This window comes from Camelus bactrianus, chromosome X (assembly GCF_048773025.1).
Source record: "Camelus bactrianus isolate YW-2024 breed Bactrian camel chromosome X, ASM4877302v1, whole genome shotgun sequence".
NCBI lineage: Eukaryota > Metazoa > Chordata > Mammalia > Artiodactyla > Camelidae > Camelus > Camelus bactrianus.
In genome coordinates this window covers 83527788-83544322 of record NC_133575.1, presented here as the reverse complement: position 1 = coordinate 83544322, position 16535 = coordinate 83527788, and the positions used below count along the sequence as shown (strand labels likewise).

At 35.4% G+C, this 16535-nt stretch overlaps 1 protein-coding gene across 1 annotated transcript in view; it reads left to right on the top strand.

The window, feature by feature from the left end:
• The window catches only part of COL4A5 (collagen type IV alpha 5 chain), a 196253-nt gene that overhangs the window by 79204 nt on the left and 100514 nt on the right, over nt 1-16535 (top strand). Inside the window, exons 2-3 of the mRNA XM_010946101.3 lie at nt 649-708; nt 11025-11114. Coding sequence (XP_010944403.2) covers nt 649-708; nt 11025-11114 — 150 coding nt within the window. The remainder of the gene's footprint in view (nt 1-648; nt 709-11024; nt 11115-16535) is intronic.

The window sequence follows — 16535 nt, the reverse complement described above, 5'->3', positions numbered from 1 at the left end:
CTTCAGGACCTCAGTTCCTAATACAAGTGAATGAACTTGTTAAAAGTGGCTATTTAGACCATCTAAGCTGTGGGAACAGTATTTGGGGTAAAGCCTGGAACTGTTAGATACTGAGCATCTAGTGGTGAAACAGTGGAAGCAAAGAAAAGAAAGGTGGTAAAATATAGAATTATGTACTTCATGCTCTGTGATTGCTCATGAATGCAGAGAAGCAAGGGACTTCAAGTGGCAGGCATCCTTGGCTAGTTGCCAAGGTCTTTGTTAATATAGGTTGAGAGGTAATTTCTTGTAGGTGATGTTAGGAGAAGAAAAGGAGTTCCTAACAGCTGTAAAACATATTTCAGGGAAGTTGTGTGGTTTTTTTTCATTTTTTATGTCTTTGTGAAAGATTTTTCACTTTAAAGTTATAAAAATTACATTTGCTCATTGTGAAAATTTCAAACAGAAATGTATACGATAAAAGATGAAACGTTCCCCAGAGGTAACCATTGTTTGCAATTTAGTATATATCCTTTCAGATATTTTTCTGGTAGTTGTTTTTACAAGTTTGGATTGTAATGATGACTTGAATTCAGTTGAGATGTATGTCAGAGTCTGGTTTTCAGGTTCATATTTAATGATTTTCTTCCCTCTTTATCTTCCTTATAGGCTTGCTATGGATGTTCTCCAGGATCAAAATGTGACTGTACTGGTATAAAAGGAGAAAAGGTAAGATGTGAGATGAGCCTTTGAATACTTCGAAAATCAATAAAATAGCAGTTTATTTAAAAAAAAAAACAGGGCTTCTACGTCAGTATCTACGTAAATAAAATGAATTTTTTATACTGCTTATTTTAGATTGCTCTAAAGATTAGACTGTATCTCAGGTATCAGCAAACATTTTCTGTGAAAGCTATATAGTAAATATTTTAGGCTTTGTGGGCCACATAAAGTCTCTGCCACATATTTTTTCTCTCTTTTTTTAAAAATAGCCCTTTAAAGGTGTTAAAAAAAAATTCTTAATTCTTTGACTATACCAAACATGCTTCTGACTGCATTTGGCCCGAGAGTTGTAGTCTGCCAATTTCTGATGAATCTTGTTGAAATCACTGAGTTAATCGGCAAAAGAAGGCAAAAACACTTAAGGAGGAACCAAACATTTATCAGGCTACTAATCTGTGGTAGATACCATACTAGGCAATTTTACGTATTTTTATCTAATCCATGTAATTTAAGTTAATGATTGGTGCATCTCTATTTTCATTTCACTTCTCCTACAACAGCATCCCTATTGTATTGATATGATGATCACAAAGTATTAGTGAAGATTAAATAGCTTAAACCTAGCCACTATGAGTCAGTGATTGACATTGAAATTAGAAGACTAAAAAGGGATAGTGAATTGTGGCCTAAAAAGAATTGTCTTGGGAAAAAGGTGATCATACTCTAGTCTCCACTCTTTGGAGCTCAGTAAATATTTTTGAATGAATCAGTGAATGCTACTAATTATATATGAAAAAGTTTGGGACAATATCTCAATAGCGTATTCCATTTAGGTGTATAGAAGGTACACTAGCATATTAAAGATGTTTAAAATCCTGGATTTAAAGAAACCTATTTTGCAGTGCTATATTTCCAAGCTCTTGTTAACCATTTAACTCACTTTCCTTCTAACAGAACACCTATTAATAGTAATTGAGTAGTGTTATACAGAACCCCTGTTTGAATAACATTAGTTTGAGGAGAACAGTTTTATAGTAAAGGCACTCTCTGTAGTGGTAAAAAGACCAAGAGGGATTAATTTCTAATGTTAGTGGAATGACTTTTGTTAGATTAACTCTTCTTGAGATAAGAAGTAAACACTTGACAAAATATAACAGCTATTTAATAACACAGGAGAGTGACCAAAGCAGGAAAAAAAGTAGAAAGGATTCTACCTTTTAAAAAAAGGAAGTACATTGGGCAAGTTTGCATTTATGTGGCTTTTTTTCCTGGGATCTTCAGTCTGCGTGGCAAAGGATGGCTAAAACCCAGACAGAAAAACCACAGTTTTAGTGACTTAAAAAGTCAGAGAACAGAATTGAGGATGCCAGAATAGCTGGAAAGTGATGAGGGATATGCTGGAATGGAGGGAACCATGGAAGGGAAAGCCTAAAAATCTGCTTTTAAATGCCACCCAAATCCTTGATTGAATCCTGAACTTTATAAGTATAAGGGAGGATTCGTACAACCCAGCAAAAAGGAACAGCTGAAAGTCTGCAATAACTGAACATAGATTTAACTGCCGTCCACTGAAAGGAAAATAGAGTTTTAAGTGTTAGTTCAGCCGAGTTAACTATTTCCTAAAACAAAAGTTCAGTACTTTTTAAAGGATTTAAAAAAAAAATCTGGAATGTCTGCATATTAACTAGAGTCCAGTATGCAATTAAAACTTCCTAGACATGAGAAGTAACAAGTAAAAGTGACCCATAGTCAAGAAGACCAATCAATGAAAACTAAGTTTGCAATAACACAGAAGTTAGAATTTTTAGACAGAGATTTAAAGCATATAGGATAAATATATTTGTTGATTTAAAGGGAGCTCTGCTTATAATGGAACAGATAGAGAATCACAACAGAGCAATGGAAACTGTAAAAAAAAAAAAAAAAAGAGATGTAAACCTAGATTTGAAAAGCAAGATGTAAGAGAGAGCAGTTTACCAGATGGGCTTTCAACAGCTGAAAGGAGAAGACTGAAAGTTGGACAAATAACTTGAGAAACACACATTACCTAAAACTAACTAAATGAAACAAAAATTATGAGTAGCCCTATTATCTGCTAAGGAAGTTGAATTACCAAACCCTTCCCATGCACATGTAAAAATTCCAGCCTGGAAGTTTTCACTGGTGAGTTATATGAAACATTAATGTAAGAGACCATATTAATCTTTCATAAACTCAGAAAATAGAGGGGTAAGGACTGATGACCAACTAATTTTATGAAACAGATATGCCCTAATACCCAAATCAGACAAAGACAAAATTACAAAATCAGAAAACTATAGTTCATTAACATAGATGCAGAATTGAGGAACAAAATTTTGGCAAGTCAGATCCCATGGCATATAAAGTGGATAATGTTTTCTTAGCAAGAAGGGTTTATGCCAGGAATACATGGTTGGTTTAACATTTGAAAATCAAAAATTGTAATTTACCATATTAAAAGGCTAAAAAGGTTTAAACATAAATAAGCCCACCATATAATTATCTCAATGGATGCAGAGAAAGTATTTACTGAAATTCATCATCCATTTCTGATAAAAACTCTCAACAAACTAGGAATAGAATGGATTTCCTTGATCTTAAGAGGCACCTACCAAACCCCTCTAGCTAATATTATATTCAGTGGCAGAAGATTTACATTCCTTTCTTCTAAGATCAGGAACATGTCTGCTCTTACCATTTCTATTCAACTGCCAGTGCAGTAAGACAAGAAAACGAAAAGGAAAATCATCCAGACTGGAAAGCAGGAAGCAAAACTCTCTCTTTTCTTGCAGATGAACAATAGTAAAATGGTCCAAAAACTTCTGAGTTTAGAAAGATCACAGATAAACAAAACCAATAAGATAAGATCAATAAACAAAAAACAGCTATATTTCTATATGCTAATACTGAAAATTAGGAAATTGAAATTATGAAAAATGCCTTTTGCAAGAGCATCAAAAATTTGAAATACATAGGATTAAATTAGACAAAACTGTGCAAGTCCAGTGCACTGAAAACTACAAAAATATTACGGAGAGAAGAAAACTTGAATTAATGAAGACGTATCATGTTCAAGGATTAGAAGACTCAGTATTGCTAAGATGCCAGTTCTCTCATTTCATCTATAGGTTCAATGAACACTCTTGCTTTTCTTAAAGAAATTAAAAAGCTGATTCTAAAATTTAGATGGAAATGCTAATACAACTTTAAAAAAACCCCCAAAGTTGGAGTATTTATATTACATAATTCGAAGACTTCGTATAGAACTACAGTAAACATGATAGTGTGCTAATAGCTAAAGAACAGACATATAGGTGAATGGAACAGAATAGAGTCCATAACTAGACCCATAGTGTATGATGAACTGATTTTTTTTGACAGAAGTATAAAGGCAATGCAATGGAGAAAAGGTAGTCTTTTCAACAAATAGTACTGAAAGAATTGGATCTGCATATGCACAAAAATGGACTTTGGCTCATTACTTGCACTGTATACAAAATTAACTCAAAATGAATCATAGACCTAAATATAAAACCTAAATCTATAAATCTTTTAGAAGAGGACATAGGATAAAATCCTTGTGACTTTGGCTTAGGTAGATATTTCTTAAATATGATACCAAAAACATGATCCATAAAAGAAAAGGCTGATAAAAATTATGTTTCATCAAAATTAAGAACTTACTCTTTTTTGAAGAAATTGTTAAGAGAATGAAATGATAACCCACAGTCTAGGGAAAAATATGTATAAATCACATCTGATAAGAATCTTGAAACCAGAATATATAAAGAAGCTTCAAAACTAAATAATAAAACAAACATCCCCAAATAAAATAAAGTTAGAAAAAAATTGGCAAAAGATTTTAAGACAATTCCCAAAAGAAGATATGTAGAAGGAAAATAGACACATGAAAAGTTAGTCAACATTATTTAGGGAAATGCACAAAAAACATAGTGAGATACCACTGTAAACCTATTAGAATATATAAATACTAAAACATAGCCATACCAAATGTAGGCAAGGATGTGGAGCAACTGGAACTATCATAGATTGCTGGTGTGACCCTAGAATGATGCAAACACTTTGAAAACATTTTAGCATTTTCTTAAAAAGATAAACCTGTCCTATGACCCTGTCCATTACTAAGTATTTACCCATGAGAAATGAAAGCATGTATCTATATAAAACTTGTACCTGAGTTCATGGTAGCTTTATTTGTAATAGCCAGAAAAGGAAACAACTCAATTGCCTTTTAACAGGTGGATGAATCAACAAATTGTAGCACAGTTGACCCTTCAACACAACAGATATAAACTGTGTGAGTCTACTTATATGCATATATCTTCCAATAAATACATATTAGAGTACTGTGCTATCTGTGGTTGCCAAGTGTAAAGTTATACTCATATTTTTTTACCTGCATAGGGGTTAACACTCCTAAGCCCCATGATGTTCAAAGGTCAAATGTATATTTATACAATGAAATAATATTCAGCAATAAAAAGGAATGAACTGTTGACACACCACATGTCTAAATCTCAAAATAATTATGCTGAGTGAAAAGTTAGACGAAAGAGTACATGCTGTGTAATTCCGTTTATATAAAATTCTAGAAAATGCAAATTAATCTAGGGTGATAGAAAGCAAATAAGTAATTACATGGGGGAATGGGCAGAGGCATGAGGAAAATGTTATAAAGAGGGACAAAGAAAAATTTTTTAAACATTTATAATGTTTACCCTAATATTGCTATTTTTTAGTTAAAGATTTTATTTTTTTAGAGTAGTTTTAGGTTCACAGAAAAATTGAGAGATACAGATTAAATGCTCTGCCCCAACACATGCATATAGCCTCCCCTACTATCAACATCCCCCACCAGAGTGGTACATTTGTTACAATGGATATACCTACATGAACACATCATTACCACTCTTTATAGTTTACCTTTGAGTTCATTCTTCATGTTATACCTTCTGTGGGTTTGGACAAATGTATAATAACATGCACCCATCATATTTTATCATACAGAGTATTTTCACTGCCCTAAAAATACTCTGTGCTCCACCTATTCATCTCCCCCCCTGTACCCGCTGGCAGCCCCTGATCTTTTTACTGTTCCCGTAATTTTGTCTTTTCCAGAACATCATATAATTAGAATCACAAGGCATGCAGCCTTTTCAGTAATATGCATTTAAAACTCCTCCATGTCTTTTCATGGCTTGATAGCTTGTTTCTTTTTAGGCTGAGTAATATTCTGTTGTCTGGATGCATCACACTTTATCCATTCACCTAATGAAAGACATCTTGGGTGCTTCCAAGTTTGGCAATTATGAATAAAGCTGCTGTAAACATCTGTGTGCATGTTTTTGTGTGGACATAAATTTTCAACTCCTCTGAGAAAATACCAAGGAATGTGACAGCTAGATCGTATGTTAAGAGTATGTTTAGTTTTGAAAGAACCTGCCAAACTATCTTCCAAAGTGGCTGTACTATTTTGCCTTCCCACCAGCAATGAATGAGAATTCTGTTGCTCCACATCCTTTCCAGCATTTGGTGTTGTTAATGTCCTGGATTTGGGCCAGTCTAATGGGTATGTAGTGATATTTCATTGTTCTTTTAGTTTGCATTTCCCTGATGACAATGACGTGGAGCATCTTTTCATACGCTTATTTGCCATCTGTATATCTTTTTCAGTAAGGTGTCTGTTAGTCTTTGGCCCATTTTAAAATCAGGTTGTTTGTTTCTTATAGTTGAGTTTTAAGAGTTCTTTGTATACTTTGGATAATAGTACTTTATCAGATGTGTCTTTTGCAAGTATTTTCTCCCACTCTGTTGCCTGTCTTCTCATTCTCTTTACATTGTCTTTTGCAGAGCAGAAATTTTTAATTTTCATGAAGTCCAGCTTATCAATTATTTCTTTCATGGATTGTGGCTTTGTTGTGGTATCTAAAAAGTCATCACTAGACCCAGGGTCATCTAGATTTCTTCCCATGTTGTTTTCTAGGAGTTTTGTGGTTTTGTGTTTTACATTTAGGTCTCTGATCCATTTTGAGTTAATTTTTGTGAAGGTGTAAGATCTGTGTCTAGAATCATTTTTTTTTTTTGGCATAGAATGTCCAGTTCTTTTAGCACCATTTGTTGAAAAAATGTCATTTTTGTGAGTGATGTATATGTTCATTATTTTGATTGTCACATATGTGACAAAAAAATTTCAAATTCTATACTTTAAGTGCAGTTTATTGTATATTAATTTCACCTCAATAAAACTGCTTTTTAAAAGTAAGTTTATCACAGATACAATGAAGCATGTACATTCTGCCAAAGGAATGTGTCCAAGTTGCATACTGCTAAACAAAATTCATCAGACTCTTGATGAGAACAAGAAATTAATCAGTTGACAACCTGAGATTCATGTCACAGTCAAATATTACCTAAACAAAGTGTGCCCCTCTACCAGTTACATTAGGATTTACTGTGACTGCAAGCTTGTTAGAAATATAGTTAAGCTTCATAGCAGACTTAGTGAATCTAACTCTGGGGGTAAGATCAGGTAATCTTGTTTTAACAAGCTAAGTGGTTCTGATGCAAGCTAAAGTTTGAGATCTGACCTAGATGATCTCCCCCCATCTTTTCTTTTGCAGGGGGAGGTAATTAGGTTTATTTATTTATTTATATTTTTCAAAAGAGGTCCTAGGGATTGAACCCAGGACCCTCATGCATGCTCCGCATGCACTCTACTGCTAAGCTATACTCTCCCTGCTAGATATCTCCATCTTGACAGTTGCCAAAGATCTATATTCTTGTTCTAATTATATTACTTCAAGTATTTCTTTGTGCTATGTAATTAAAAAAACAAAATAGAAATTACACAAAAAGAAGACAAAATTGCCCATAATTTATATAATTATAAAATCATTATAATTGCATTACCTAATAAATCATTGTTTCCACTTGTCCATTAAGGGTATTACCTTGCTCATATGTTTATATCATTTTTACAATATTATAATTCAAAATAATTTTAAAGTTATAAGTTTGCCCTAATTTTTATTTTTCCTATCCTCAGAAAGTCAGTATTTTTCCTGTAAATGTTGCATCTTCCTTGAGAAACTATTCCTAAAATACTTTTTCATTCCCATGATCATCTAACGTTTTTTTATTGTGGCTATAAAGTACCCTTCATGTAAAATTGTAACATTTTTATGTGTACCTCTTACTCATAAACTAGGCTGTACTTCTAGGTAAATCAGTCTGCTATGCTCCTTTTTAATACTAGTTTGTAGTATATAAGCTAACTTTATCACAAAAAAGTCGTCCTTTGTATAATTTCTCCCAACCCTAACTCTTATTTTTTCTGAATTTTTGGGAAAAGCATGTGCCATAAATTTTATATAATCCATCAAGGAAGTTCATTCATTGAATGACTATTTACTGAGTATTTTTTTCTGCTGGGCACTAAGAATAAAATGATGAAGATAGCTTAGTTGATTAGATGAACAGGTAATGGAGAGAGTGAACTCAAAATTATTATACATTTCTGGCTGGGTTGTATTAGTTTATGAAATATGAAAGATGGTAGAAAGATAATGAATTCAACGTTGTTTATATTAAGTTTGGTTTTGGGAAAATTATATAACTTCTCTTTGCCCTAATTCTTCATCTATAAAATGGAAATAATAGTATTTACCTCATATTGTCATTTGGAGAATTAAATAAGATAAAACATGGAAGGAGTTTACAATAAACTCTGGCACACAGAAAACACTCAGTACATGTTTGCTATTGTTATTGTTGAGTGTTAGGTGCCTGTGTGTTATTCAAGTGGAGGTGTTTAAGACAGTTGGCCGTGTGAGCCCAGCTTTTAGGAAAAACGTGTTGATACTTGAGATTTCTCTGGGAAACAGAAAGCGTCAAAAAGGGGAATCCAGAGTAATACCAATATTTAAGGGACAGGCAGAGAGAGAAGATTATTCCACAAAGGAAAATAAGAATAATATTTTATCCAAATATGGGCAGGCAGTATAAACCAGTTTTTTTTTAAGTTTGACCTTCAGAAATAGATGCTCTACACCATTTTCTATGTTTGTGAATGTTAGCAAATTACAGTAAAATCTAGGTAGTTGTAAGGACTAAATAATTGCCTGACAACCAGTAGCAAAAGGTAGGCACACAACAAATGTCAGCCTTCCCTACCAAAAATGTTAGGAATTAGGTAGAGGACCCTCCATCACCCTCTCCTTATGGAAGCCTTCTATAATTTCTACTGCAGGAAACTTCCTACCTTTCAAAGGCTAGGGATTGCTCTTGCAATTCTTTTTGCTACTGTCCAGTAGCTGCCCTTCTATCTTCCCTGCTATAATATCGATCAGTCAGCTAGATAGGACTAGAACATTATTTAATTACAGTGTGATGAGATTTCAGGATATATAATTTATAGGTATATGGTTTTTATTAATTTCAGCACAATTAAGCTTTCTAGCATTCTCAGCTTTCAGTTTCTAGTTTATTCCTCTCTAATCTATAGCCCAGATAACAGTTTTGCTTCTGAGAAAATGAAGCCCTCTTCAAGCAGTATCCTCAAGTTTTGGCAGAGATACGCTCTAAATACCAGTGGAGATCCCAAAATGCAGCTGCGTTTTCCACTTATGGAAATCTACTCGAACTAGATTGTTTTTTTTTCCTTGTAGCTTCCTTTCTGACTGGCACTTGTGATCAGATTTCTATTACCAGCTCTGCCAGGAATGGTCTATGTAATGATTTGAGGCAATCCAACTCTAAAATTTTTGAATCTTTTATTTCTCTTCTCTTGTTCTATTTCCTTCATAATAATTGGGTTGAGGTTGATGGATACAAAACTATCATAATTCTATGAGTGGTTAAAACAACAGAGATATATTTATAGAAAATAGAAAATGCAGTGATGTGTCAATAATAATTATTGTCAAAGCCACAGGAATGTTTAGACCTACCATTAATTGGCTAATATTTGTTTCATTGGCTTTGAAGTAGTAAGTGGAAACTGACCAGAAGTAGCCTTTCCAAAGTACTTACAGTTATTACAGAATGATTCAACATAACAAGGAATTATTCAATACAAAATTACCTAAGCTACCTAGACTAAATTTAGTACTTAACACCCTCCCCAACTCATGCTGGGGTTATGAATAAAAGTTGTCTCTACCTTAACCTCCAGGGGTATGTGCCTCTAATGGCCCAGTAATCAGTTGCCTTGTCGAAATGGATGCTCACTATAGGTGCTCCACTAGGATTTGGTGAGAGGATTCCCAGAACAAGGTCCAGAGACTCAGCCTCTAAGCCTTGGGAAAGTAGAGGAACTGCTTGCAGCCCTGCAGATGAAAGCATATGCCATGGAGTTATGAGCCTTTGGGGTTATTAAACTTAATAGTGGTGAATTTGTTTTCTGTGATTGGACCCCCTAGAGATGTCAGGGTTCACACTCTTGAGATGATTGACTGTATGCAAGTTAACTAGCCCTAATGTGTCTATCTAATGGTTTATTAGTACACACGGTGGCTCTGTAACTCCTACCTATCTAACTGTACAGATATGCACATCAGGCAACCTTTCCTGAGAGATGCTGATAAGATGTGGTGGGCCCTCACTAGTAGGTATCCTGTGCTGGTGTTTATAAATGCAGTGATCAGAACTGGAACTTGAATCACAATTCAAATAGTAATTCTGCGTAGAGGAATTACTGTTGGTTTTTTCTTTTTCTTTTTTCTACCATAAACATGTATTTCTTTTTTTATATTAATTTTACAATCAGAAAAATATATAAAATATTTGATATTATAGAGTTATATGTATGATATTTTTCTAGCTAACGTATCTCTAATCAGCTAATGAATTTCCAGTCTGAATAATCCTGCAACTCTCCGCTACAAACCTAAAATCTCTGATATTTTCCTTTTACCCTTCTTCATCCCTGCACCATACTTATTTCACGTAACCCCTGCAGACCTGGTCTCCTGGATTTGTTGCCATCTTTACTGTTAGATTCTTGATGTCAGTATGTTTAAACTTCACTTCATCTCTGATATGCTTTCTACTTTTACAAGAAAGCAAGAGATTACATTACCAAATATGATATAAATTCAGAGTGGTTTGTGTTTTTCCACTCATGTCTTAAAGTTTTCTCCATGTTAGTGGATACTCTGAATTTAGCATCATTAAATTAAATTAGTTTTCTCTAGATAGCCATTTGATGCTTTTGAATCTCAACCATGCTTATACTTGAAAATTCACAAATGACCTTACTTTGCATTCTTGTTCAATTTCAGGGGGAGAGAGGATTTCCAGGTTTGGAAGGCCATCCAGGTTTGCCTGGATTTCCAGGTCCAGAAGGGCCCCCAGGGCCTCGGGGACAAAAGGTACGTGCCAAGTTGCCAACCAGTAATACCAAAGGAATTAAATCATCTAATTGTGGGACAGGTGTCAAGTTAATTAAAAAGTTACTGAATTATACCCAGAAACTAATATGTAAATAAAGCAATAGAATGGCTGAGTATCTATACTTTATTGTTAGTTTCTTAAAAGAGCTGAATATTACTGCTGTATTCAAATACTTTTGGAAGATGCTGTTAATTGTGTGTGGTTATTGGGATCCTTGCGACAAATTATGTCCTGTCAGGAGCTCAGCTGAGCTGGAGAGAGCTGAACTGCCAGGTGTCAGAGTACTTGTTAAGACAACAAGCCAGAATGAAAAGTAACAGTCAAACCTTTAGCCACTTACTATGACAGTTATATAAGCAAAATGTTGAACCAGAGAAAGCGTGGACTTCCCCACTCTTCCATTACTCTTCATGGAACAGTGCCAGTGAGGGTCAAATGGATCAGCACAGCCACAGGGAATTGTTTTACTGCTGAGGGAGCCTGGAGCAAAAAACTTCTGTTTTGTAGCATACCCGAGGGCAGGATGGGAGAAGGGAGAGAGGAGGAAGGGTAGAAGGAGAAAACTACCGAGTCAGAGTACAGAAGAAAATGTCCTCAAGAATCCCCCCTCTCCCAATAAAGAGGTCTTCACCAAAACTCCAGATAAAGAGGCCTTTCAGTGCAGATATGCATAGAAGCGTGGCCAGCCAAGGGGATTGATTCCTTGACTATAGCTCCCTTCAGAGACTGCCATGCATCGGCTGTACACTAATTCTGTTGTGGGATGGGCACATGAGACTTTCCTCTATGAGGCTTACCATGAAGCCTTTGTAATTGCCTGTGGTTGAGCCTGAAAAATCACACATAGGTCTTTAGCCAGGAGCCAGACTCCTCAATTCCATCTCTTGATTTTTTAGGACTCAAATGAGAAACATAAGTTACCCCAACATGGACCTGAATGGGTTAGACTTTGAAGAGTTATGTCAAAAAATAGGTAATTAGTCTGAGGCCACTGTGGATCATGGTCATAATCAAAATTATTCCAAGCAGGACAACCAAGCTTGCCTGGAGGAATGAGTGTAACCATATACCCCACCATTACCAAGCCAGGAATAGAAGGCCCATAGCCCATCTGATCTAATTTAGAGAGCCAGGAGACTTTTCTTAAGTCTTGTGATGGACTGTTCTACCTTGCCAGTTTTAGTGATGTAGGTAAAACTTGAGATTCTGGCAATAGCAGGACCCCTTCTTGGTTGGCCAGCAGGAAGTTGAGGACTATGCTACTATTCAACACTACTCAGGTCAAGGAATTTAGGCTAGTCTGTTGTGCTTCCAAAGCTAAAGTGGTATTATTAGTGACTTCAGTAGAGGTCAAGGACAGGTTGCACACAACCTTTCATAACTGAATGACCCTGACAGGGGAAAAGTTGCCAGGAACATACACACGAACAGAGAGTCAGTAATACTACATGACAGTTCTCCTGAGGAACCATGGTCTACTGGGTTTTGAAGTTCCACTCTTACTTTATTTAGTGTAACATGCTCAGTGAGAGGAGCTGTTTTGAATATTTGGAAATCTCTTATCAATTACTCATATGTACATGTTACATTGGTAGGAATGTTGAAGGGCCTGGCTTTTATAAAAGAAATACTCCAATACACAATACTGAGAATGTAATCGTCATTGATTATCATGGGAGTCAACCAGCCAGAAGTCCCTCCTAATGGGCAGAGTGGAATTGGAAAATTTGTATAAGTTTAGGGGCAGGTGTCGGGGAGAAGGCCACCACTATCAAGGTCAAAATAGCTTCATGGCAGATCCCACATCCCTTTTCCCAGATGTGTCAGTTAATCCCATCTCAGACAGGAACAGTTTGACATCTGAGGAGGTGTTTTGTTTCTGTTGTGTCAGAGTAACTGTGGCAACATATCCAGTCCAGTGTAATAAGGTTGGAAGTACTGAATCTGATGTACTCAAAAGTTCCATGTTTACAGAGGTGACCATTTGTTGTATTCAGTGACATAGCAGTCAGATGTTTATCTGCGGGGTTGGGTGGTAGGTGACATATCTACCAGTTTGTCAAGTTCAGAGTCGTGGCAGTTATCTGGGACAGATGTATCAGTGAATTTAGTAGGCAGAAGTCACACACGCTGTTCTGTGGGAGAGAAAGAGGCGAGGATAGATCTGTATACTCTCCCTCTCCTGTACCCAGGCTCATAGATCCAAAGGTGCTGTCCACCTATCAGTTGGGAATACTTTTCCCCATCGACTACTTTGTGGGCAGTCTCTCCTACATCATGAGCAAGAATAACATCTTATATGCATGCTGAGGTATGGAATGGGATAGGAAGTGATAAATTAATTTTCCCCCTTTTCTCAGAGGACTACTTGATGAGTATCCATTTGATTTCCTTAATGCTCTAATGGCATGATGTACCACTTTTCCATGAAATAAAATTAAGAAAAAAGGGTTTTCAAACCACTTTTCCCTTCCAGAAAAATGAATAGAACTGGCCCTTTCATGTATCAGTCCACCAGTATACCTAATACAGACAGTAAAGGAAGATGAGCCAAAAAAGCCATTAAAAAAAAAAACAGAAACTTTGCCCAATCTTAAAATTCACCTCATTTTCACAAGGCTGTGCCTAAGGTAAGAAGAACATAAGTAGTTCCAAGGTGTTGAGGGATGGGATGGTCTAATCCAAGCTGGAATTCACTGAGATGTCCCATGCCAATAGTCTGTATAGATTGCTGCTGAGTTAGTGCTCAATTCTGTCCACCTGACACTTTCAGATGTCTGTGCTATCTCTGTGCCACTCTTGGGTACACAAGGAACATTCTGCTGTTTTTGCACCTCATTAGACATGGGAAATTCTGTTGTATTTCCCATCTGTTTAAATTCTATGCAGTCATTAGGAGTCTTGCTTTTTCCTCAATGTAAAGTTCTACTCAAGAAATTTAGCACCAGTCCCTTCTGCTCTTGAATCTAACAAAACTTCCTTGATGTACTGCCACCCAATGTTCTTGTTTATTTTTCCATATAAACATTAGAGGCACTATGTCCAGTTTAAAAAATAAGCTCATGTTATTTCTATTTTTATTGTATCAAATTTATAACTAAATTGTTGAGAATTGACTTTTTTATATTGATTTCTATTATCTAAAATATGAAATGCCTTTCCATTTGTTCACGTCTTCTTTTTTGAACTTGAGAAGTGTTTTAAACTTCTCTTCTTTTGAATCTTTATTTCTTGTTAAGTTCATTGCTAGATGGTTTATCTTTTTTTTTGCTACTTTAAATTGCATGTTTTCTTCCATTACATTTTCTAACTGGTAGTTGTTGGTATATAAGAAAGGTATTGATTTTTCCATATTAATTTTATATGCAGTTAACCTTACTGAATTATGTTATTGATTATAGTAGTTTTTCATTTAATTATCTTGGGTTTCCCATACATACAATCATATTATTTGCAAATAGTGGTAGTTTTGCCTCATTCTTTCCAATTTTTATACCTCTGATTTCTCTCTCTTATTTAGCCATGTTGGTTGGTTAGTACAACCGGTACAATATTAAGGGATTTTTGTCTTATTTCTGCCTTTAGTGGGAAGACACAAAAAGATTGATTGAGCAAATGATCTTCTAAGTTGTTTTAAAATAGAATTAGATTTTCTGCCCATTTTTGGATTGGGTTGTTAATTTTTTTCTTATTAAGCCATATGAGCTGCTTATATATTCTGGAGATCAAGCCTTTGTCAGTTTCATTTGCAAAAATTTTTTCCCATTCCGTAGGTTGTCTTTTTGTTTTACTTATGGTTTCCTTTGCTGTGCAAAAGCTTGTAAGTTTCATTAGGTCCCATTTGTTTATTCTTGCTTTTATTTCTATTGCTTGAGTAGACTGTTCTAGGAGAACATTTTTGAGATGTATGTCAGATAATGTTTTGCCTCTATTTTCCTCTAGGTTTATTGTATCTTGTCTTATGTTTAAGTCTTTGATCCATTTTGAGCTTATTTTTGTGTACAATTAATTATCCAAAGAAGACATACAAATGATCAATAGGCACATGAAAAAATGCTCAATATCACTAATCAGAGAAATGCAAATCAAAACTACAATGAGGTATCACCTCACACCAGTCAGAATGGACATCATTCAGAAATCCACAAATGACAAATGCTGGAGAGGCTGGGGAGAAAAGGGAACCCTCCTTCACTGCTGGTGGGAATGCACTTTGGTGCAGCCACTGTGGAAAACAGTATGGAGATTCCTCAAAAGACTAGGAATAAACTTACCATATGATCCAGGAATCCCACTCCTGGGCTTGTATCCAGAAGGAGCCCTACTTCAGGATGACACCTGCACCCCAATGTTTATAGCAGCACTATTTACAATAGCCAAGACATGGAGACAGCCTAAATGTCCATCAATAGATGACTGGATAAAGAAGAAGTGGTATATTTATACAATGGAATACTACTCAGCCATAAAAACCGACAACATAATGCCATTTGCAGCAACATGGATGCTCCTGGAGAATGTCATTCTAAGTGAAGTAAGCCAGAAAGAAAAAGAAAAATACCATATGAGATCACTCATATGTGGAATCTAATGAGAAAAAAAAAGCAAACAAATAAAGCATAAATACAAAACAGAAACAGAATCATAGACATAGAATACAAACTTGTGGTTGCCAAGGGGGTGGAGGGTGGGAAGGGATAGATGGGATTTAAAAATTGTAGAATAGATAAACAAGATTATATTGTATAGCACAGGGGAATATACACAAGATCTTATGGTAGCTCACAGAAAAAAATGTGACAATGAATCTATGTATGTTCATGTATAACTGAAAAATCGTGCTCTACGCTGGAATTTGACACAACATTGTAAAATGATTATAAATCAATAAAAAATGTTAAAAAAATAGAATTAGATTAACTTTAATCTCCTTAGAGATGCATCTGTTGTGGAAAAAATAGATTAGTAAACTTGTTTTAAAGCAAGGGGTGATAGGCAGAATAATGCCAACCCCCTAAAAATGTCCATAACCTAATCCCTAGAATCTGTGAGTATGTTCAGTTACATAGACAAGGAAAATTAAGATTGCAGGTGGAATTAGAGTTACTAATCAGCTAGTCTTAAACTAGGGAGATTATTCTGGATTATCTTGGTGGGCCCAATATAATCACATGGGTCCTTTAAATGTGAAAGAGGGAGGCAGAAGAGTCAATGTCAGAGTGATGCAATGTTTGAAAGACTCGTTCGGCCATCACTGACTGTGAAGATTGAAGGGGACCATGAACAGAGGAATGTTGGTGGCTGTAGAAGCTGGAGAAAGAAAGGAACTTAATTCTCCCCTTAGAACCTCCAGAAAGTAACACAGCTCTGCCAGCGAGACCTCTGTCCATACGGCTGAC